This window comes from Cicer arietinum, chromosome 6 (assembly GCF_000331145.2).
Source record: "Cicer arietinum cultivar CDC Frontier isolate Library 1 chromosome 6, Cicar.CDCFrontier_v2.0, whole genome shotgun sequence".
NCBI lineage: Eukaryota > Viridiplantae > Streptophyta > Magnoliopsida > Fabales > Fabaceae > Cicer > Cicer arietinum.
The window spans coordinates 3,091,588-3,117,320 of record NC_021165.2 but is presented as its reverse complement, the minus strand read 5'-3'; the positions used below and the strand labels follow the sequence as shown (position 1 = coordinate 3,117,320).

Genomic DNA, 25,733 nt, shown 5'->3' with positions numbered 1-25,733 from the left:
TCCTCGCTCATTTTTAGCTAGACATAATTTTAGAAATTGGTTTCCCTACCATCAATATTTCAACACGCATTCGAACATCATTAATCGTTCGATCAAAATTAGATGGTGCAGATTTGAACTTGACATTTTAAATTATAAAATTATAGTTAAAATATGTAATTTTAAACATCTTATATTAATCCAACATACAACTAAATGTTCGATTGCGTCAAGAAATTACTTTTAATTCTTTTGTTGTCTATTATCAAAAGACACAAACTAACTCAATAACAATTAAATTTTTAGTTGTTATATTAACCATTAACGAAGATTGATAACTTAAGTTATTTAAGTCAAGGGATTAAAGGAGCTGAAGGTGAAAAAATTGGAGTTCAAACCCTAATGTGTGAAAAAATACCAACATAATATACTATAGTACTAATATTTATCAATAAAAAATAAAATAAATAACAACCATTAACTAATATAACAGAAACCACTATCTAACATAGCATAAAAAACCTAAATTAAATTATACCCAACAAAAATTCGCATCTAAGAGGTTTTGATTCACACTTACAAACAAGGAGAAAATGATAGAGAATGTGTCAATGAAATTTTGTAGGCTAAATATCACTCATAGTCCCTTAACTTAATTTCAGTTAACGTTTTAGTCCTTTATTTTATTTTTTTTTTTCCCGATTTGATATTTTATTTCTAAAAACATCAAATAAAGAATGAAAATATGAATTTATTTGAAGATTTGTGTTATGAATTTGATGAAATTTGTATTATATTGAAGAATATAATTAATTTTATGAGTTCTGTTTGAAAATTTTGATTAATTTTTGTAAAAAAAAAAGATAATATTATTGACATTTTAAAACATAAAAGATCAAATTGTCAATTAAAATTAAAATAAAAAATCAAATCGGAAAAAAGATAAAAATAAATGACTAAAACGTTGAATGAAATTAAGTTGAGGGACTGCGGCTTTTATTTAGCCAAATTTTGCACCTCAACTAAAAGAGGCTCGATTAATGACCAAATTTTGCAGCTCAACTAAAAGAGGCTCGATTAATTACCAATGAAGTTGCTTCCAACAAGCTTGGGCAATAAAGCACGAGAAGAATAGATGCCAACAATATTGTTCCATATTTGTATCGCAAAGCACACAGTCACTCGGACAAGAAACTCATTTAGTTTAAAAAAATCAATGATAGTCTTTTAAATCAATGATAGTACACTCTGATTTTAGAAAAATCATTTATTTATTTCAAATGCAATGGCCATTGAGAATGAGAAGAAGATACAAAGATCATGACCATCAAATTTTCACCACAGAGACGCAATGTCTTGAAAAAGAGTTGCCTATAGTTCACTTATTATTTTACTCCACAAACTTAACAATTACAATGTTCACAGTGAAATGGGAAAATGTGTAACTCAAATCTCAATACTAAGAAGACAGTTTGCACATGGAGGGAAGGGATCTTAAACATTACTATTATTAACCAAATAAAGAAAAGGACTTCATTAAACAATAATGTATTGCAGAAGCTCCCTAGCTTGGGATGTTCTTCGGCAACACCATTAATCCATTATTACTAATTTACGTACGTCTAAATCTAATTAACTTGATTAGTGTTAAAACGAGAAATATCAAGCACAAAACAATACCCCCACTGTTTTCTACACATCTGTTTCAAGGAATTAATGCAGATTCATATTGCCAATTTCTCACAGCAGAAACATAAATATCTGAGAGGCTAACAAGGGAAATGAGTTGTATCCCAAATCTCATTTCACAAAATCAATAGAAGGGAAATGTTCATAAACCATTAACTACATTAATAATAATAATATAAATTGGAAAGCAAAAATTTTTGTGGCCATGAATTGTGGTCTCAAAATTCTAATTCATCCCCATACATACATTTTCTTCTCCACAATCTACTCATCCTTGACCACTTTTCATTTTACAACTAAATATTCATAACAATTAAAATCAATACAGAGAGGCTTTCACCCCTTACATATATATATATATATATATATATATATATATATATATTTCTGCAACGTGTTCACTGTTTCTTTTGACGACATAAGACATCAACACAGAACAAGAACATACAATGCCTCGCACAAACTCTTGTTAAGTAATTTTCCACCATAAGCGACGAGAATCGCAAAGCAAAATCGAGTACGATCTCAACCAAAATAACAAAAGCGTGGATAACTGACTAGTGTTGTTGTTTGTAATGGGAAACGGTAAGAGAAGATAAGATATCAAATGAATCAATAGAAAGGCGGTGGTGGAGGTGATGCGTATGGCAGTCCAAATATGGGTGGCAAAGGACCTTCATATGCAGGGGATGATGGTGGAGGAGGAGGCCGTAATGCTGGCGGCGGCGGAGAGCTATAATGAACAGGGGAAGGAGGTGGAGAAACATTTACTGGTGGTGGTGTGGAAGAAGAAGATGGTGGTGGATGCGGAGGTGAATGCTCTTCACAAGGTGGTGGTGACGGTGGCGGAGGAGATTCAATAGAAGGTGATGGAGATTGAGATGGTGGTGTTGAATGAACAGGTGAAGGAGGGGGCGATAGAGGAGAATGAGTTGGAGGTGGCGAATGGCCATTATAAGGAGCAGACGGTGGAGGTGAATTTAGTGGGGGAGACGGCGGCATTGGAGTAGATGACGGTGGAGATATCACCGGTGGTTTTGGAGATGTAGATGAAGAAGGTGGTGGTGGTGGTGAATACACAGGCGGAGCAGAGTGCATTCGTGGCGGAGAGGAAGGTGCCACTACCGGCGATGGTGGAGAGATAGGTGACACTATTCGAGGTGGTGGAGATTTATGTGAAACTACCGGCGGTGATGGAGAGGAAGGTGAAACTACCGGATGTGGCGGAGAGATAGGTGACACTATTGGCTGTGGTGGAGAGGAAGGTGAAACTACCGGCGGTGATTGAGAGATAGGTGGCGCTACCGACGGTTGTGGGGAGATAGGCGACACTATTGTCGGTGGTGGAGAGAAAGGTGATCTTGCCGGCGACGGCGGAGATGAAGGTGTCACCACCGACGGTGGCGAAGCAAAAGAAGGAACAAATGGTTTACACCTAAACGACTTACAATCCAGCGGCTTAGACAAAAATGTCTGACATTGCCCCGGAGGCTTCTGAAACGGCCTCGACGGCAGACAATTTCCCTTATCATCAATTGCCGGAACACCAAAACACGCCGGAGGTTCACCAGTAAAGAAATTATCCGAAAACGTAAAGTTCTTAAGATTAGGCAACATACAAATACTCGCCGGAATTTTACCAGAGAAGGAATTATCCGCTACATTAAGCTGCTCCAAACTCACTGCACCTCCAATAGCATCTGGTAATGGACCCACCAATTGATTGAAACTCACATCGAAAACCGTTAGATTCTTCAGCATCCCAATCTCAGAAGGCAAACATGACCTAAACGCATTGTTCATGAAATTAATTTCGTTCAAATTAGACATGTTTCCCAAACTCGAAGGAATACACCCTTGGAATTTATTATTTGCCAAAACGACGACGGAGACAGGGGAGTTTCCAAAGTTTTCAGGAAGTTCAAATGCAAAACGATTGTCGTTTACGAAAATAGCGTCTAGGTCTTTATCAAACAACTCTTTAGGAACCGAACCTTCGAATTCGTTGAACCTTATATCCAAAAATTTGAGAACGGGAAGTCGTAGTACAACTTCTGGAAACTTCCCCGCGAATCTGTTGTTACTTAGATCCAATTCGAATAGAAGTTTCAACTTGTTGAAACTGTGTGGTACAGTGCCACAGAATCTGTTGGAGTTTATGTGGAAAAGTGCTAGATCTACCAATAGGCCAAGTTCATCCGGTAAATAACCGGCAATGTCGGCGTGGTTGAGATCAATACCGGCTACCGTGCGTATATTGGGGTTGTCTAGTGCTTGTGCACAGTAAACCCCGGTGTAGCTGCATACATTGGACCCGACCCAATTAGTAGTGAAGTTTTGTGGATCAGAGAGAATGGCTTGTTTCCAAGCTTGAAATGCTATGTAAGCGTTTCTGATACGGTTATTTTCGAAGACAAGAGATGGATCATCTATGGTTATGAGGGATTCATTATTTGACGCTTCGTGGGACTGGGAGGTACTGCATTGGGAGAGTGTGGTTAGAAACAAAGTAACAAAGAGGAGTGTTTGTTCTTTCTTCATCTTATTGCGAGAGGGTTTTTTATTTATTCCTCACCTTTTCATTTCTTTTTTTGGAATGTATGTGTGTGGGGTTTGGACAAGTGTATATTATATAACCTTTGAGTTATAAGGAAGATGAAGTTGTGGAGGCTGAAGAGTTTGTTTTAATGAATTTTGGAGGTGTGAGGTTTAAAGACCTGATTTAGTACTACATTTTGAAGTGTTGGGTTGGGGGACAATTTCGTAGTATACGCGTATACGGCCAGCCAGCTGCTCTACTGCAGATAGTAATAATGGAGTAATAATGAACTCTTTTGAATAATTGTGATGCAGTTGTAGATATGTCCTGTTTCTATATCTACAAAATTCAAAATGGATCACGGGAAAAATACTACAAACAAAAATTATTAATAATCACCTACCGTTATTATAAAAACCTCCGACAAAAATCAAATGTGTTAAAAAAAGTGTTAGTAATAAACTTGTTTGAAATATATATATATATATATATATATATACAGATATACTTTTACAATTAATAATGAAATGAGTGAAAGAAAAATGTAACTTACGTTTTCCCGTTATAGATTAAATAGAGATATTTTAATAAAGTAATTATTAAGCATATTAAAATTTGTGAACAAAAAATTATTTTAAAGAACAAAGAAAAAGAAAAACGAGTTTTATAATTAAAAATGAAGAGATTATTATTCATCTAAAAGTTTAAATATACAATCATAATTGAATCCAAGTTTTGAAGTATCAATTAAACAATAGAGTGAAGACTCAAATTAGTTCCTAATATTTTGAACACATACTATTTAGTTATTGTACGTAAATAATAAATTAATAAATATTTGACAATTGTATAAATGAGACATATTAGTCTCTCTTCTTTCATTATAAGACATTTTTCATTTTTTATTTGTCCCATAATATAAGATCAAAATTCATAATATATACTACTGAAATAGGCCTTAACAACACACGAGGAGACATAAATCATTTATGAAGCGCAATACTTTTTTTAGATAAAAAATAAAGTGCAAATGCATCACATAATTAATATGACATCTCAACTACATTGACACTTCAAATTAATCACATATCATTTGTTAACACTTTAAAATGTTTTTGAAAATGATATGAAAGAAATATAATTTTTTTGGGGACTATACAAAAAACCAATAAAACAACCATTCAAGATGCAAATTATTTTCTTATTAAAAATGTTACCAAAAATATCCATAGAGATAAAATTACAGCAAAGAAAAAATAGTACAGTAAAGATCTACAAACATTAGCGAAATCTATATTAAAAATACAATTTGAATGTTTCTACTTGCAACATATTTTTTTAGGATCCCTTCAAGAAAATAAAGAAAAATGAGGGGTTGTTTGATTCACACCCTAAAAATTATATTTTAGTATTTCAAAATTTAAAAACTAAAAAACTTGTTTGAATTACTTAGGACTTGTTTGATTGTGTTTTACTTTTTAGTTTTTAAAAACTATTTTATAAATAAATTTTTTTAAATTATTTTTAAAAAGAGAATTTAAAAAAAAATTGACAACTCCAATTTTTAAAACAGTTTTTGACTAGAGAGTTAAAAAAACGGAAAAATGAAAAGTAGAACACCATTTATCTATTTTGTTTTTTTAGTTTTAAAAAGTATAATATTAAAAATAATTTTACACAACATTTTTAAAAAGTAATGGTTTGTTTGATTGTGTTTTACTTTTTAAAAATTATTTTTAAAAATAAATTTTTAAAAAAGTTTGTTAGGCAAATCTAATTTTTAAAACAGTTTTGACTAGAGAGTTAAAAAAATTGAAAAATGAAAAGTAAAACACAATTTATCTGTTTTACTTTTTTAGTTTTAAAAAGTATAATATTAAAAATAGTTTTTAAAAATAATTTTTTTAATTTTTAAATTTTAAAATACTAAAATAGAGTTTTTGGGATGTGAATCACACAATTCCTTACTTTTCATTTTTTTTTAATTTTTTTAACTCTCTAGTCAAAAACTGTTTTAAAAATTAGAGTTGTCAAAAATATTTTTTTTTAAATTTTCCTTTTAAAAACATTTTTTAAAAATTTATTTATAAAATAATTTTTAAAAACTAAAAAATAAAACACAATCAAACAAGTCATTGATGTTTGATCTATCTCATATCAAACTCACTTCTTTTATAATTATTTTTACATACTAAGCAAACCATTAAATTTTAATTTTTATGATATTATTTATCTTATTTTCTTTAGCACCCTAAATAATTTATCCTCGCATTTCGACTATCTTTCTTACTATAATAAATAGTTTAGGTTATTTTTGACAAAACAATAATTAATAATTTTTTGAACTTTGAAAATAATAAATAAAAAGAATTAGTATCATAATTAAAAATAGAGTTGGGTATTAATTTCTACGGCTGAGAGGATCCTCTAAAGGAAAACACTATTCATCTTTTTTACTTTTTTAATTTCAAAAAGTATAATATTAAAAATAATTTTATAAAATAGTTTTTAAAAATAAGTAATCTAAACAAATTTTAAAATTTTAAAATACTAAAATAGAATTTTTAAAATATAAATCAAACAAACCATAAGTTTATCTTTTATACTGTAGTTTTCTTTTATTAAAATATATTAAATTTGTCCAAGATAGTGTCCGAATATTATAAAATTTCCCTTTAGTTAATGTTTTAGTAAAACAACAAGTCAATAACGCTGAAAGTATTAAATTTATTAGGAGTATTTTTGTGAAAAATAATTAACACGCCTATTAATAATTATGAAAATAAATTATAATTTTAGACAATTTACACAATTGAATTAAATAAATGATCCACTTTGATAGTGATGTCGGAGGAAACCAATGTAAATGTTTAATGAATTGAAGTTTTCTTTATTTTGAATTAAAACATCATTGTCTAATTTAAATTTTGTCATCGGAAAATTCATTAACTTTCACCCAAAAAAACTGAAGATCAATTTTCATCCCTCATAGAAATTAAGAGATCCAATTTAATGAAAAAAATAAAAACAATTTTTAGTCTTAAAAAAAAATTAAGAACAATTTGATCTTTATCTAAACCTTCATTAAAAAAATTAATTTTAAAAGGGACAATTAGATTATCACAATAATTAAAAGGTGACAATTTCATCGTTACATCAGAAACAAAATTCATAATAATGTTGTCAACTAACATTTTTTAATTAAATTAATCTTAATTGATTTACACATAAACACTATTTTATATAAATTTTAAATAATATAAAAAAACATATAAGTAACATCAATAAAAAAATTTGTAAATAACATAAAAAAATAAAAAATTAGATTCTATTTTTTTTTTCTTCTCTACTTTGGTAAAAATATATTGATCCTTTTTTCTTCATAAAATGTGTTTTTAAATTATGGATTTTTGTTTGTTTTTGAACTCTACAGTGTAAAGTGAATTGTTCTCTCTTAGTATTTTTTGAGTCTTATGATATTCTTAAAAAAGTAAAAAATTTGAACGGTGTGTTGTTGGTATGACACAAGACAAATTCTAATTAAAAATATAATTGCTTATTTCTTTGTGACTATGGTTCAAATAAAAATTAGGTTGTCTACTTTATTTTTTTCATAGATTGAAAGATGATTTTATTTTTTTTATCGATTAAATTAAATCTTACAAAATTTCTTTTAAAAATTAAAATGCACCAAAAAAATTGAAGTAAATGAGTTCATTTTTTCTGTTCTAAGTCAGTAGTAATGAAAGTCGAGTAGAATATAGCAACCACAAAAATTGGGATCTTACACTTTTAAAAGTGTATAGTTCATTTTAAAAAATAAAATAAAAAATATCAAACTATTAATTAATTAATGAATTATTAATATCAGATATACATATTCCTAAAATAAAAAAAATTAAATACAGTATATAATCAATTACGAGCTGTGACAATCTCTAACTCTTAACTTATTCACCGTACGAAGCAGTCACTTTAGACAAGATAAATCAAGAGTTGGACACTTTCATTTTTATAAGAAGAAATTGGGCACTTTTACCACATTGATACAATACAGGTTCCATTTTCCAAGATATTTCTCGAGAATATGCATTTCTTGCTCTCCTATGATCATTCCTATTTTATTATCACGTTCAATTTCCCTCCATACAAATACCAGATTTAATTTCCCATCACAATAATAATAATAATAATAATAATAATAATAATAATAATAATAATAATAATAACCGCCATGTATATATATACGAAGTAAAATCTGCAAGCACTTTTTTTCTTTCCTTTTTCTATTTCTCTCTTACTACGATGAGCAGCAGCAGTAGTACTACTACTAGTAAGAAAAGTTTGATTCCAAATAATTTGGAAGAAGGTGCAGTGAAGTTGTTAAAGCATTTGGAGAAGACACGTATTTCATACTTTCTTTTACTCTTTTTTATTGCTTTCGTTATTCACAAATGGATCTTCTCTTTCTCCAATTGGCTTCCACTTGCACTTGTTCTCTGCGCATCTACACAGGTAATCTTTCTTTCTCTCGTTCTTCAAGTTGTTAGAATCAATACTTCAATTGATCTTTTGGAAACTAAACAGTTGATAATTTATGTCTGTTTCAAAGAGCATTTGTTAAGATAGGTCAGTGAGTAGTTGTTAGAGTCGGTAAATTTAATATCTCAAATTTACGAAATAACAATTTAGTCACTTAAATTGAACGGTGTTAGTTTATTTAGTACTTTTCTACAAATTGAGCGCGACAATTTTGATGTTCTTTACTTTAAGAGATTAATTTGCTGTTTTGTAAATTTGAGAGACTAAATTGTTTGACCTTACAATTTCGAGGGTTGAAATGTGGATCAATGTTGTCACATAGCCACTAATGGAATTTGAACAAATCACTATTGTTCTGTGATATACTATTTAGTACAAAGTGTTGTTAAATAGCTGCTATTGCGGCACTATAACACTAAAAGATAGTGGAATTTGAACAAACTGCTATTTTTTGCAATCCGCAATTGACAACACTGATGCGGATTTACTTGACGCCATTCCCTTAAATGAATCTCAATATTTCAAGGGATTAGTTTCTGGCTTCGGACCAAAGTTCTTGCACAAAATATATATTGTGTATTTATTGGACCTTTGTTGAAGAGCAATGGAACAAGAAGCAATTAGTCCTGTTTCTGTTTTTTCATGAGAAAGAACATTCCTTCCACACAGCAACCTATGTTGATATTTCCCGTGTTCTTTATTTTACAGTATGGGAAATACCAACGGAAACTACTTGAGGAGGACTTGAACAAGAAATGGAATCGTATCATAGTCAATACATCGGTATCTTTTTCACTCCAATTATCCCTTTGGCACTCTCATGACTCATGAGTGAGCTTTGCTATGCTGATTTCAACTTCCTTTCTGTGTACACTATAGCCTGTCACACCATTGGAACCATGTGAGTGGTTGAATCTGCTGTTGACACAAATCTGGTCTAACTATTTTAATCCTAAGCTCTCAAAAAGGTTATCAGCCATAGTAGAGGTGAAGTTTCCCTCTCTTTTCTTAACTACTACATCAATAATATATTTACGCCTTTATTGTACGTTTGAATTTGTGAGTCAGCAAGTATGGAATTAACTCATAAATTTTGTCTTTCTTTTGTGTTCCAGAAACGTTTAAAGCTGCGGAAACCAAGATTTATAGTAAGTAACAATCATTTTCATCTGTAGAAGAGTTTCACATTTATTTAACAAAAATGTTTGAACATTCAATTCAATATATGCTGGAACTTTGGATGATATGTACTGAATTGAACTAAAGTAATAATTTCTGCAGGAAAGAGTTGAGATGCAGGAATTTTCACTTGGATCACGCCCTCCCAGTTTGGGACTTCAAGGGCTGAGATGGTCAACCTCTGGTGATCAGGTTTTAGTTTGCATCACATTTCAGATGTCATTCTATACAACTTTGTAGATGCTTTTGTTTATTTAAGGTCTATGACTAATGGTTTTTTCCATAAGTATTTATATATTCCACATATATGAGATTTTAATATAGAATTCTATTGATATTCACAGAGAGTCCTGAAAATGGGCTTTGATTGGGACACGAGTGAAATGAGCATTTTGATGGTTGCTAAACTTGCCGTTGGTACTGCCAGAATTCTGATTAACAGTCTTCATATCAAGGGTGATGTATGTGAAATAACACCCTTTGCATTTATGCTTCTCTGGCATGAATTATACCTATAAAATGAAGTGGTAGAAATATACCTATTAGGTTGGTTATTAATATAGAACTATAAATATGATTACCGGTATACTACAGTTTTAAAGATGATTATTTTCGTTAGACATATTCCTGAAGTTCTGAGGCACTACTTGTTATTTTTCATAATCTAATCATTCAAATTATTTTTGCAGCTTCTTTTGACACCAATTCTAGATGGAAAAGCACTTCTGTATTCATTTGTATCGATACCTGAGGTTAGAATAGGAATTGCCTTTGGAAGCGGAGGAAGCCAATCAGCCACTGAGTTGCCTGGTGTTTCTCCTTGGCTGGTATATTTCAGAGAATCTAATTTGTCCCTGTTTTAGATAAACTTGATATCTATATTTCTGACTCAATTTGGAGTAAATGAATTAGGAAACTGTTCACTACAAAAATCATATATATATAATTTTTTGCCTTATGCTCGTTTATCTTGAAACATTCCCTGACATTTAAAGTCTCCTGCGCTGGCTTTCTCTCTGAATTTTCCCGCATCGTATGATGTTTCATGCTGATAGTTTGTTTATCTTTCATACAGGTTAAACTTTTTACTGATACTTTAGTAAAGACCATGGTGGAACCTCGGCGCCGTTGTTTCAGTTTGCCTGCAGTTGACTTAAGGAAATATGCTGTTGGAGGAATGATATATGTTTCAGTGATTTCTGCAAACAAACTTTCTAGGAGTAACTTCAAAGGGAAGCAACAAAATGGCACAAGCAATGGCTGTTTAGAAAACAACTTGAGTGACAAGGACTTACAGACATTTGTAGAGGTAGAAGCGGAGGAGCTGACAAGGAGAACAGGTGTGAGCCTTGGTTCAACTCCAAGGTGGGATGCTACTTTTAATATGGTTTTACATGATAATACAGGAATAGTTCGCTTCAATCTTTATGAGTGCCCCCCGGATAGTGTGAAGTATGACTACTTAGCATGTTGTGAAATCAAGGTACCGTCACCTCATAGATGTTTGTTTTTTGGAGCTAGCAATAGGGGATTATTAATTGGCTGTCAATAAATATATGACATTCAAAGCTAACTTATTTCTTTATGTCTCTGAAAAGATGAGGCATGTGGGGGACGATTCAACAATAATGTGGGCAATAGGGCCTGATTCTGGTGTAATAGCAAGACATGCAAAGTTTTGTGGAGAGGAAGTTGAAATGGTTGTCCCATTTGAGGGGGCCAACTCAGCAGAGGTACAATATTTGCCTATCTTTCAAGCTTTCTTTGCTTTTTTATGGTACATAGAACTTGGTCATCTAACATTAGCTGTGTTTGGTTTTAATCAAAGCTTAAGAGGTCGTTCTTCTTTCCTGACTAGAAAATATATGCTCTTCTAGTACTAAGAAACAAGAATCTGATTGCATGAATTAAGTATTATATATCATTTTTTATATGGCAATATAAAATGAACCTGATTATACCACCTTGGTCACAAAGTCTCTGATGTTATGTCAAGGACAAATTCTCCTTGAAGCTTAAATTATTAGATGAAAAATCATAAATGGTTTTTATATATTTCACAGTTGTCCATGATTATATAATCATTTAAAATGGAGTGGTAGAGTTTCATGTTGATATAGTGTTTATGGAGTAATGCTTGTAAGTTGTAACTGCAATATCATATTGTTATCCTACGATTAATGAGTTTATTGTATCAAATTGTTTGTATTTTGTGATTTCTACATCAACCTTTTAATGTTCTAGATACTTACATGGCATAATTTTCTATTGCTTCTTTTCTAACGAATTCTTCATGATAGAGTCACTATCAAGTTGTCTTCATAGAGACATTTTCTCTCTTCAAAATGGAAGTAGTTGTACCCTTTCTAAGTGAAATTCAAATCGTTAGTAAATGAAATGTTTCATCCATTTTAACTCTTTTAATTCACTTTTTTAGTTAAAGGTGAGAATCGTAGTCAAAGAGTGGCAATTCTCTGATGGTTCACATAGCTTGAACAATCTCCAGGCTAGTCCTCAGAAATCACTTAGGGGATCAACAAATCTTCTATCAAAAACTGGAAGGAAACTTAAGATAACTGTTGCGGAAGCAAAGGCTCTAGCAGTAAATGACAGATTTGGAAAATTTGACCCTTACATTAAGTTGCAGTATGGAAAGGTGAGAGGTACTGGTTGTCTTTTGGATAATTTTAAGTCTTAATGCTTTGTAATTTATATTGAAATATATTTTGATGCGATGTAAGTTTCATAATGACACTTTACCTGATTCTGTTATTGATAATCTGTTCAGGTTGTCATGAAAACAAAGATTGCTCCTCCTCCTACTACTACAAATCCTGTTTGGAATGAGACATTTGAGGTAGATGAGAATGGTGGTGATGAATACCTCAATGTGAAATGCTTTAGTGAAGAAATATTTGGAGACGAAAACATTGGTAGTGCACATGTAAATTTGGAAGGACTTGTAGAAGGGTCAATTAGGGATGTATGGATCCCACTTGAAGGAGTGTGTTCTGGTGAATTAAGACTTAAAATAGAAGCAATTAGGGCGAAAGACAAAGAGGGGTCAGAGGTATGCTTTCTTTAAGAGGAAAACAACGATTCTTTTAATAATGTACAAAACTGAATTTTTGGCATGTTCATTCTTCTAACAAGCACTACTTTGAAATGGACACAGGGTCCAGCTTCCGGCAATGGTTGGATCAAACTTGTTCTTATTGAAGCGAGGGACCTTATTGCTGCTGATCTTAGAGGGACAAGTGATCCTTATGTGAGGGTTAACTATGGAAACTTGAAGAAAAGAACAAAGGTTAGAAAACTTCATCCGAACTTCCTCTTGCTTGAATCAAATGTCCTTATTGCTGCTATTGATTGATTACATATCTGTTATTATTATTTCACTCTTGTAAGGCTTAATTGTTGTCGCATTATTTTCTGGTAGGTTGTACACAAAACTCTCAACCCTCATTGGGACCAAACCTTAGAGTTCCTAGACGATGGAAGTCCGTTGATACTGCATGTGAAGGACCACAATACTTTACTACCCACATCAAGTATAGGTGAATGCGTTGTAGAATATCAAAGGTTGCCTCGGAACCAAAGGTTTGACAAGTGGATACCTCTCCAAGGGGTGAAAAGTGGCGAGATCCACATCCAAATCACAAGAAAAGTTTCAGAGATGCAAACAAGACAATCTCCAGACTCTGAACCTTCTTTGACTAAATTACACCAGATTCCAAGCCAGGTGAGATTTTTTTCCATTTCCCAAAAACACACATAAAATTAACCTTTGATTGCCTTTTCATCTCTGATGATGAAGTATCATGTTGGTTGTCTTAAAAGGCAGTGAACGTGAAACATATTCACAGGCTATCTCTTGTTCATCCTTCTCTGCATTTGGATACATCCTATACATTTGCTTTGCTTTCTAGAATTTTGAGCCATTGTTCCTTTCTATTAGAACAACAATCCATTCATCAGCTAAACCATTTTCTTTACATCAGTTCTACTCAATTCATTATGTGTGAATTATTAGCATTCTCATTTTCATTAACCGCCATTATCTATCTCACATACCCTCCAAATTGCACAATATATATCAGATAAAGGAGATGACGAAAAAGATTCGGTCTTTAATAGAGGACGGAAATCTGGAAGAACTGTCTACAACTTTGACTGAGTTTGAAACTCTAGAGGATGCACAAGAAGGGTATATAGCCCAATTGGAGACTGAACAGATGCTTCTTCTCAGCAAAATAAATGAACTGAGCATAGAGATCATCAATTCTTCCCTTCCCTCAACAGAAGTGGAAATTGATGCCTATCAACTTCATACGACTATTTAACATTGTTATTAGCTGAATTTATTAATTTCATATGTAAAATACTGCTTGTGGGAATAGTCACAGACAAGTTTTGTGCATTTTTATTCCAATCTTATCCTAGCTATAATATAATTGATCCATTGATTGTAATAATAAACAATATATTTCTTCTGATTAAAGTAATATTATTATCAATGATCTCGATAGTAAATGTGGAAAAAGGAAATATAATGGACACGTGACTATTTGTATCATGTTAGTTCCTAGTACAAGTATTGTTAGGTGGGTCCCTCCTCAAGTGGGAGCCCACACCAATTAAAAAATAGAAAGAAATAAGAATGTTTGGAGTCAACATCCACAAAAGAATATTATGGTTCTTATTTGTTACACGATTTTTTATATCACCTACAAAAATTCACTACAGCCAAACACTTTGAACATCGACAGTATAAGAATATATGCCACATTGAAAGGATTGGGACTTCCACAATGTGTTTACATATTGCATCATTTACGCAACATCAGTTGCAGTTGTAGCACTTGATTTCTTTGTTCCGGAGGCAGAAGATTTATCTGCTCCGGTGTGAGACTCATGACCTGCTGAAGCAGTGCCTTCTCCATTTCTGGTGTCAACTACATGTAAGCAAGAAGAGAATATCAATAAGACTGCAGGACTAATTCAAGAGACTAAATGCTAATTCACAATGATTACCGCAGGAGGCCTAAGAGGCTGATTAGCAGCACCCATCTGACCGGAAACCACGGATGGTAGTACCGGAGGACCAGCATGCTGTGCCAGATTTTCTGAGGGACCAGGCATCCAAGAAGACCCTCTATCAACTTGCATTGCATTTCCAGCTTGATTGCCAAAATCAGATCCAAATGGCATATTTCCAACCTGACATACAAGCATATGACTTAGAACATCAATAATCAATTACTATTGAACAGACAGCAGAGTATTGTTACACAACATTATGGCTGATACTGCTTTTCTAGTCATGTTACTTAGTTTACTTCTTTCAGTTTATATCACAAAAATCAACTTGGGTTTAGGTCAAAAGTCAGCATGCAACCGACTGATTGAAAGTCAAATGGAGCAATCATGAAATTGTCACGAATAAATTGTGTAAACGTTTTTCTCTTCCATATGTTATTTATTAGCTTCAAGTTCAACTTTCAACCAAAGTAATCGACAATGCAATATGTTATATAAGTCTTCAATTTTTGGTAATCTTGTATTTTGGAATACAAACACATACAAACATAGTTTAAATTATTTATCTTGTATATATAATATATAATTTGCGATATAGCAGACATGAGACATCCCAAATATGTGTTTTTGGAATCAGCCACCAGATGCTGCAACTAAGGATAGATAACTGTGGTTTCAACATTCAATTGCATCCAAAATGTTCTTTCCATACAAAACATCATCTGCACAGAGGCATTACTATTGGAAAATATCTGAATGCCTAATAATTTTTTTTTTTTTTGTGGGGGGAGAGCCAACATAAAAAACAAAAGGGCTTTTCTATAGACATGTTAGGATTTGACTGGTCAATAAATTAGAGTAAAAAATGCATAATCGTAGCAGGAAAGCATTATAAAGCCAACAAATTTTGGTGTCACAAGAGCCTAACCCTAACCCATGGTACCAACACCATTTTCATATCTTAACCATTAGCTGTAGCTCATCATACCTGATATGGTGACTGAGACGATTGTTGACCTGGTAGTGGTGTCTGCCCTAGTGGGAATGTAGATCCAACACTAGAAGGAGGTTTTGTACCTGGCTGAAAATTTCATCAACAAACAATACTGTTACGATTCAACATGCCATTGATGAGTTTTAAACTGAAATATCTGCCTTACATGAAACATGGATTGCGGAAGATTGTGGGAAGCCCCAGCATGTTGAAAACCTAAATTACCACCCATTTGAGGGGGATATTGCGGGTGGAAGGTTTGCACTGAAGGTGGTCTGAGTTGAGGTGGCGGTTGCAGAGGCATGTGTGGAAATCCAGGTGCCTGCAATGGTTGCTGCACCTGATTCGAGGCCATTGGCATTTGTGTCGGATGAAGTGGCTGTGAAGATGAATGAACAGAGGGTGGAGATATATTTGGAAGTTGTGATGATTGTTGAACAGATGGCGGAGCCACTTGGGGAGTAGGATGTCCTTTAGGCTGTTGTGGCATTGGCAAAGAATGTGCAGCCACGGGATGAGATTGATGACTCGTTGCAGGAAAACCGGCATATGAAACTGGAACAGGATGCTGATTTTGGGGTTTCCTCGGAGGAATATGAGTTTTAGATACACCTGCTTGATCCTGCGTGCCACCTTGACCAGGCAATAATGGAGCTGGCTGAATGCTTGGCTGTATTGTCTGCTGACCCACTGGCTGAACTTTTGGAACCTATAACCAAACATTTCTTTACGTGAATTTTTTTACCAGAGGAAGGTTGTGAAAATGACATCAAAATAAAGGGAAAAAAATACCGCTTGTGGTGACTGCACCATTCCAAGCATGATTTGTGCCTGATTAGACAAAAAATGGACAAAATTTTTAAAGTTAAATAAATAACTAATGAGACTAAAGCCCCTTTAATACTTAACTAAGGTTAATTTAAAACTAAAATACACACTATTCTGTTCATTATGCCAGTCTCAAAATAAATGCAGTTATTCACATACAGTTGTAGATATCAATATTTGAGTAAGACAACTAGTATAATAATGCTAAGACAAACTATAGTATAAAAAAACAAGATTGCATATAGATTTGAAATCTGATTTATTCCTATATAACTCAAATATTTCATACTCTTCCAAAGTGTACAAATCACTTTAGAGGGTCAAGTAACAAATCTTAATTGTTGATAAAAAAATAAATAAAAAATAACTGTTGATATTACATACTCGTGTATAACCAATTACAGGTGTGTTAAAATTCTCATCAACAATTGAGATGTCTTACTTTACCCTCTAAAGTCTAAAGTAAAAACTAGTTAAAATTCTCATTAATGGATATCCAAAAGAAACATCAGGAAATGGGGCACCCTAAATAAATCTTCACGTGTAGCATATCATGAGGTCTAAGCATAAAGAAAAACTTAACCTGAATCGGTAGCTAAATAGTCAAGTCAGGGCATCAACAAGTTAAACATTAGTAGTTTCAAACGATGGCAATTCGATTACAATTTGTATTAACCACCGTATAACAAAACTGAACGTCCTAGTTAGATAAGTGTGGTTATTCATTCTTTCACAAAATTATATTTAGGGGTTTTATCTTATGACTGATGCTTGCAGCGCAAGAGAGAAAATAGCAGCTCTACATCTAAATTCTAATTACTAGAAAATATATGTATATTATAGTAACTATAAAAAAGGGTATGCAATACAATAAATTCAGAAGTAGCATAAAAATCGAGGCAAAGGGTGGAATGAGGAAAAGAAGAGAAAGAAATTGGAAAACCCTAAAAACCTGGAAAAGTGCTTTTGTCAGCATAGGGTTTTGGATGAGGATTTGTCTAGCTTGTTGCTTGTTCTGTTCGATCAAATTCTGAGGGGGAAACGAAACGAAATGGTTAGCAATATAGCGTGGTAACATGAACATGAAGAGCGAGAAAGAAGATGCAATGTGTGTACCTTCATCTGAGATATGATATCATAGAGCTGATTCTTCGACATTCCGGCAAGGTTCACCGATAAACCGTCGCCGCTGACCTGTTTTCCGGCCATGGCTCAGCCCAAAATTGGAAGAATGCAACAAACTCCGTTCGATTTACCTACTTAGTTTCTCGATTTAAATTTGGATTTGGATTGAGAGAAGCGGGTATCTAGGATATTGGAATCGGATTGTGAGTGAGAGAGATGAGAGAAAAAACACAAACAGAGAAGAGAAGGGTGAAGAAACGAAAGAGTGATGAATGAAGAGGTGCGTGTTTACGTTTTTTTTTTCCACCTACTTTTTTCTTTTTTTCTGGGATGTAAAATCATTTCAAAAATTTTAAAATCAAATTTTAGGAAATTCTGAAAATTTCAATTTTAAAAATTAACCAACATGGTTTTTAACCACATGAGGGCTGACAACATGACTCATCCCATAAAAGTACTTGAATTCGATTATTGGAGTTATCCATTTAAGAAGCAGTCTTAATTATTAAAAAGTTCAAATGTTTCGTGTCAATTCGAGAATTAATGTTATATATCTTAGCACATTTATTTGAGATCAAATATTTTAATTACGGTGAGTTAGAAAAAAATCATTATTTTGATATGTTTTATTGTGGGGTTTATTGTGTTAATTGATCTGATTTACTTTTCGTAGAGAAAAATGCTTTACTTATGGATCTTAAAGAAATCGGACTCATTCATGAATATGGGTCATCATGAAAGAGTTTCGTACCAGGCACCTCCTAATTTTACCTGCCACCTCCCCAGTCATGATTAAAAGACTATTTTACCCTCCATTTCATCTATAAAAATCCAAAATAAAAATTTACCCACATTTTTCACCAAGTCATTCGAAAATTTCAAATATTCGATTTTGATTCAACCCATCCCTCGAAGATCTGAAAGATTCGAAACGCAAAAGTAAGTTCATTTTCGAAACTTTGCATTTATTTGAAACTTTTGAAATGCATCCCTCGAAGATTTGGAAGATTCGAAACACAAGAAACTTTTGAAAGTTTACTTGAATTTGAAATCTTCGAAATGCATCCCTCGAATATTTTGAAATCTTCGAAACAAGAAACTTTCGAAAGTTTCTTGAATGTAGAAAGATTCGAAATGCAAGGGCAGTGAAACTTTCGAAAGGCCTGGCAAATGTTTGAAGTTGAGGGAAAGTTTCGAAGGTCTTGGGAAAGTTTCGAAATGCATTTCGAAAGTTTGGATTCCTTCAAAGTTTCGAAACATATTTTTATATATTATTTATAATTTTTTTGAAACTAAATGGGAAACATTACTTATATATTGTTTATATATTATCTTGGGAAACATTATTTATATATTGTTACATTGATTTTTTATTGTTTATAATTTTTTTTAATATTTATATGTTGCAGTGCCTAGGATGAGAGGTGCCTTCGGCCAAATTATTCGCAACATTATAGGTGGTGACAGAGGTGCTGATGGTGCAGAGAGAATTCCACCAACATCATAAAATAGACGACGAAACGAAGCAAATCGTCAAATTAGGCATCGTCGTCGAAGACAAGACATCCATGATGATGTCCTTGAGCCTCAGATGGAGGAGGATGTCCCTGAGCCTCAGATGGAGGAGGATGTCCCTGAGCCTCAGTTGAAGGAGGATGTCCCTGAGCCTCAGATGGAACATGCTGATGATGCTAGATTCCCCGGATGACCGATGTTGAGACATGTGTTGACACAGTATGAACACCACGTGGCTCGAAGGCTATGGGAAGGAGAGATATATTTCAATTTGAGGCATTTTAAGTCTATTTAATTCAAGTGTTTATTGAAATATATTTATTCAATTATATATTTAATTGTTTATTTAAATTTATATATTTAATTATTAAATTAAGTTTATTTAATTAATTGTTTAGTTAAATTTATATATAATTAATTGTTTAGTTAAATTTATATATAATTAATTGTTTAGTTAAATTTATATATAATTAATTGTTTAGTTAAATTTATATATAATTAATTGTTTAGTTAAATTTATTTAAATTTATTTATTCAAATATTTGTTTAAGTTGATTTAAATTTATTTTATTCAAATATTTGTTTAAGGTTATTTAATTAAGTTTATTTAATTTGTTGTTTGTTTAAATTTATTTATTCAATTAGTTGTTTAAGTTGATTTAAGTAATTGTTTATTTAAATATATTTATTGAATTATTTATTTAATTAATTGTTTATTTAAATTTATTTATTCAATTATTTGTTTAATGTTATTTAATTAATTAATTACTTTGTAATTACTCGCAGGATCGTGGACCGTTAAAGGTCATTACTCATGGATTGAAGTTGAAGAAGTTTTCTGAAGTTCCTGTGCCACATCCTGTAGAGCGTTGGATTCGGGAATCTGGGCTGCTACCTCTTTCTTCGGCCTACCTCACTATGGTTGATGCTGGTCTCGTCTCGGCATTTATTGAAAGATGGCACAGGGAGACCAGCTCATTTCATTTGCCATTTGGAGAGATGACCATTACTTTAGACGACGTAGCTACTCTCCTTCACATATCACCGAATGGTAAATTTTTTGATGCACCTGTGAATATGAGTACTAATAATGCTGCTAGAGCTGCACATGAGTACTTAGGTGCAACTTGGGAGGAATCTCTAGCTGAAATTAATTTTAATAAATGTGCCCAATATAGATTGCAGTGGCTGCGTGACTTATATAGTCGTCTCATTCAAACTAATCAGTTTGAGTGTGCGGCTAGAGCGTATCTATTGCACTTAGTTGGCAGCACCATTTTCGCCGATAAAACGCATACGCGTGTGGAGGCGAAATACATTAGTTTATTTATTGATTTAGCTCGTTGTCGACACTATTCGTGGGCTGCCGCGGCATTGGTTTTCCTGTATGATAACATGGGAGATGGGGCTGTCCACGACACTCGACAGTTAGGAGGTTACATGACCCTTTTACAGGTATTGACATTTATTTAATTATTTTATTTATTAAGTTGTATTATTTTACTTATGTATTTAAATTAAGTTGTATTATGTTACTTATGTTGCAGTGCTGGATCTACGAACACTTCCCTAGGATCTGTAAGCGGGGCGATAGAGGTGCGGTTCCTGCACATCTTCCAATAGCATGTAGGTGGATTGCAAAACATGCTGTTGAAGGTGGATTAGTGACCTTTGGCAGAGACTTGATGCTTTGTTGCTTGAGGATGTAGTGTTTACACTATATGATGATGATCGAGCTAATCATCCGTTTGAAGATATTTCGATGTTCTCTGGTTATCTTCGATGTGGTGGAGTCTCAGTCCCATATTTGCCGGAGCGATGTCTTCGATAATTTGGTCGTATTCAGTGCATCCCGCCTGATGTTCCTCCCAGGCCCGCCAGTATAGATTAGGTGTGGCAGACTACTATGCAGTCATTTGTATCGGTGTTTCGGAGGCTATATCATGTTGCGAGTTTTCCTGGAGAGGTCACTGAGGACTATTATCCATGGTACATGTCTGTGTCACATCCTCTGATCATTCCTCGGTCTACTGCACATGCGGATACATCCTCTGACCATCCATCTGACCATCCATCATCTGCTGCACATGCTGGTCCATCATCTTCTGACCGAGATCGTAGAACAACTGAGCTTGTGCGTAGAGGCATTAATTTGGTAGAGCCGTTTAGTGAAATTCATGAGATTTTAAGTGAGTTATGTCTTATGTACGATGTTTAGTAATTTGATATATTTTGTGTTATGTGTTGTGTACTGTAATTTGAGATATTTTGGGATTATGTGATATGTTTAGTGATTATGTGATATTTTGTGATTATTGTGTTATGTGTTATGTTAATCTTCATTTATTTTAAGTTAATTCATAATAAAAGACACTGAAAATGATAAAACAAGATATTATAATAATCCATAAACAGTGATACACACCATATTATAATCTTCATTTAATAAAATACAAGATGATCTGATAAATGGTGGATCAATGCGTTTCCAATGCTTCATACGTGTTGCATAAGCTACTTCCCAACTCTTTGTTGTGTCACTACAAAAGTCTTTTCATTTTTGTGACGTAGGTGGCAAAGGACAATCAGACTTCAATTTTATCTGAATAAAAAAAAAGGTTACAAATTAATTTATCTGAATAATAAATTTTTTAATATTAATTTAATAAACAACATTAAGCATTAATTTTACCTGTACCCAATGATTCTCGTTAACAAATCCAATTGTTAGTAAAGAGTGAACAAAGGTCTCTTTCGATGGTGATTTGTTTAGCGGGAAAAGTGTTATATTCAGATTACGAGACAGCGACACCAATATGATATTATATAGTGTTGCTATCACGTAACCCAAGTCTGGTAAAGACATCCACTTATCTTTTCCTTGAGCACCCAATTTTGATATTTTCAATGAGTTGTGCACTGATTCAACATTGTCATCAAAAACATTAGAATAAACATCTTTATGTAGACCAATCTCTTTATCCAATTGTGATCGAACTAAAGCCCAAGATTCTTCGGTCCAACCTAGCAATGCTGCAATTGCACGAAACCCACAATTTCCATCAGCCACAACATCTACTATGTCCTCAATATACAGACGTATATAAGTAGGAAATTGTGTCTTAAAAGAATGCTGAGATGATTGAGATTGTTGCCTTGCAGAACGTTGAGATAATTGAGATGGTTGCCTTGCCTTTGCAGATTCTTGAGAGGCATCAACATACTCCCAATATGAAGGATCACGAGGAGTATCAAATTCTTTTTTCTTTTTACCAGCTCCTTTGGTTCTCACTTTCTCTGGTGGTGCAAGTATTGATGTGGTATGTGGAAATACAACTTCACGCACCTTTGCCTTGAATATCCTTTGACTTATAATATCGTGTGTCTTCATGTACGCTTTCATTTCTTCCAACTCTTCAGAAAAGTCATAATCTGATAAGGATTCTTCATCCTCTAATTCATGTGCAATGCTTAACTGTTTCCAAAAATCATGAATGCTATCTAAAGGGATAACATTACCATATATCTGCAACTTAGCCAACTCACAAGCACATGGTAATCCATGAGTTGTTCTAATTGCACAACCACATTTTGTTTTGTTAATACCTACAATCTTCACCCTTTCCAACTGTTTATCAATTAATTTCATACATTTTCTTGATACACAGTGATGTAGATTTTGAAAAAATTGTGAATTATACCCGTGCTCAACATCCTTGATGGTTTTCTGAAAAGAAGATTGAATGATACATATTTGGTTCTTCAACATCATATTCACTGCATCCCAACTTTTACACAAATCACCAAAACTAGTTTGAAGCATGTTTTTCAATCTCCAATGAGCAGACTCAACTCTACAAATAAATTAAATAACACAAATTAAAACAAATCACATAAACTAGTAAATCATGTTTGCTAAAACAACACAATTTATATTTTAAAAATACCTGTTAGATGTTGTGTTCCCCAAATGCATCACTCTATTGGTCCAAACGTTGACAAACCTTTCTTTGTAAGGTGTTAACCATGAATCTTTCACATAATCAAAAAAAAGAATAATATCGGCACACAATAGCTCAAATTGTTGCAAATGATGATCATACTCTTCCACACTAGTCGAATAGACAATCTTTTTCCATAAATCCATTACTTACTTCTTGTATATCCTTTTTGACATATTGTTTGCATCTTGCACCAACATTTTTTTCAATATGAAAACGACATAGCAAATGTATTGAAGTAGGAAACACAACACTAATCGCATTCATCATGGCAAGATCTCTATCAGTCACAATAACTTTAGAAATCAAAGACTCAGATTTGAACAACATTCGTACCTTTTCAAATGCCCAGATGAAGTTATCTTGTCGCTCTTTTTCCAAATAAGCAAACCCAACTGAAAATGTCAAACTAGTAGAAGTGACACCGACTATTTCAAGTAATGGTAACCGATATATGTTTGTTTTGTATGTGCTATCACATATCAAAACAAAATGAAACGTGTTTAACAACTTTATACAATCAGGATGCGTCCAAAAAATATCTCTCAAAATATCAGAATTTTCCCGTCTTTTTGTCCAATGCACATAATTTTCTTGTTGTATTAACCTCAACAGATGCTGCATTTCTGTGTACGGACCTCTCAATGATGATCGATAAGTACTCCTTGCTTTATATATTTGACTGGGAATAGTGACATTGATTTTATTTCTCACTTTCAAAGCATTTAGAATGACTTCTATTTGAAAAGAAAAGCCTTTCACTATTACTTATATCCAACCGAGGAAATTTTTACCATTATACTCACTCATTCAATTATACTTCTATTTTTATATTTTTAATAAAAATTCAATTTTATCTTTTAAAAATTAAAAAATAAAAACTCAAGACTTTATGTTTTTAGGTATAAGTTTGTATTCTAAAAAAATGTTTCGAAAGACAAATGTGTTTGAAAAAGTTAAAATTTCTCAGAAAATATATTTGAAATTTTCATGGACATAATTATGTTCTAGAAAACTTAAAAAAAAAATCAGTATACAAAGTTCGAATTTTTTCAAACACATTTGTGTTTTAGAAAATTTATTTTAAGTTTTTTAGAACTCAAGTTAAATTTTGTGTGATAAAAAAAAATATTTTTTATGAAGAAAAAAAAGGTAAAATAGGAAGTTTGTGTAAAAATGTAAGGGTAGGAGTATAATGTAAAGTTTCTCACATAAGTCACATGGTTACACTTAGAGCCTAGTTCGTTGACAAAAAAAAGACCTAGTTACTTTTCTCACATCATAAGCAAAAAAGCATGCTCTCGCACATGATAAATATGTTTACATATTTTTTTGATTAAATGAGAAAAAGTAATAAAAAAATATTATTAAGTCATTAAAAATGACACATCCATGACATCATCCAAAAATGCTAAAATTAAACTAGGATGTGCACTTCATCTATACATCAGCTATATGTGCTTGAAATTCTACACAAGTATTTCCTTCTTAAAAAGTATAATGGAGGTAAAAGATTTTGTTTTCTTTCGTATACTCTCAGATGATTTTTAACATATTAACATAATGATGACAATGCGTATTTTTCATTGTCACGAGCTAAATCACATGGAGGGAATTTGAAAATCACATAATTGTCCTTACTCCAACTTGCCAACACAACTTGACTCCAATCAAAAGAGTTTGACGTTCAGCATGCAACACACTCATCCAACCCACACTACCAAATACGTCAAAATGGAAATCACCATCATGATTTCGCAACAAACCTTAAAAACTCTGTTTTCTCTGAATTAGTTAACGCACTACCATCCACATTGAAAACCATAATATTCATGTCACATTTTTTCCAACAAACCTCATGAATTGGATGAAGGAGAAAGATATAATGGTCACCAAAAATCTCTTTAGCAACTTGACCTTGACCATACACAACAATGATAACTAAAACTCCCATTTATGAGGTCCCTTCAAAAATGATTTTGGTCTTCGACATCTAGATGTTCCACATGATCATGGAATGCAATTAGCACACCATAATTAGTTACAATTGTGAGAAGGAGTTTTGGCATTTTAATAAACTCAAAGTGGTCGATTATTCCTTGAATATCATTGCACCCATATCTCGTCCAAACATCAACAACTTGAGGACATACACATAAATAGTGGGAAATACTCTCCTCCTTCTCTACCTCACAAAAGGGACATGTAGGAGAGACATTCACCCTTCTATGGAAGAAAACGACTATGAGTGGGGAAATAGTTATGATCAACTTGCCATAGGAAAAAATGGAAACTAGTCAAG

The 25,733-nt window shown here is 32.8% G+C and overlaps 3 protein-coding genes and 1 pseudogene across 3 annotated transcripts; 1 reads left to right on the top strand and 3 right to left on the bottom strand.

The window, feature by feature from the left end:
- Window positions 1-1,761: 1,761 nt before the first annotated feature.
- LOC101504763 (leucine-rich repeat extensin-like protein 4) lies at window positions 1,762-4,441 on the bottom strand. The gene has a single exon (XM_004512799.4). It carries the CDS (start codon window positions 4,207-4,209, stop codon window positions 2,281-2,283), a length of 1,929 nt encoding a protein of 642 aa, XP_004512856.1. The 5' UTR covers window positions 4,210-4,441; the 3' UTR covers window positions 1,762-2,280.
- A 3,917-nt stretch (window positions 4,442-8,358) lies between these two features.
- On the top strand, window positions 8,359-14,445 carry LOC101505086 (uncharacterized protein PYUK71.03c-like; annotated as a pseudogene).
- A 144-nt stretch (window positions 14,446-14,589) lies between these two features.
- On the bottom strand, window positions 14,590-18,267 carry LOC101505406 (cleavage stimulating factor 64-like). The gene is made up of 7 exons (XM_004512800.4): window positions 17,907-18,267; window positions 17,743-17,820; window positions 16,755-16,793; window positions 16,129-16,671; window positions 15,957-16,049; window positions 14,963-15,148; window positions 14,590-14,883 (listed from the first exon to the last, which is right to left on the bottom strand). Exons 1-7 carry the CDS (start codon window positions 17,997-17,999, stop codon window positions 14,758-14,760), a joined length of 1,158 nt encoding a protein of 385 aa, XP_004512857.1. The 5' UTR covers window positions 18,000-18,267; the 3' UTR covers window positions 14,590-14,757.
- Window positions 18,268-21,984: 3,717 nt separating this feature from the next.
- Window positions 21,985-23,463, bottom strand: LOC140920933 (uncharacterized). Its single transcript, XM_073370301.1, has 3 exons — window positions 23,378-23,463; window positions 22,123-23,284; window positions 21,985-22,032 (listed from the first exon to the last, which is right to left on the bottom strand). Exons 1-3 carry the CDS (start codon window positions 23,404-23,406, stop codon window positions 21,985-21,987), a joined length of 1,239 nt encoding a protein of 412 aa, XP_073226402.1. The 5' UTR covers window positions 23,407-23,463.
- Between the last annotated feature and the right edge of the window lie 2,270 nt (window positions 23,464-25,733).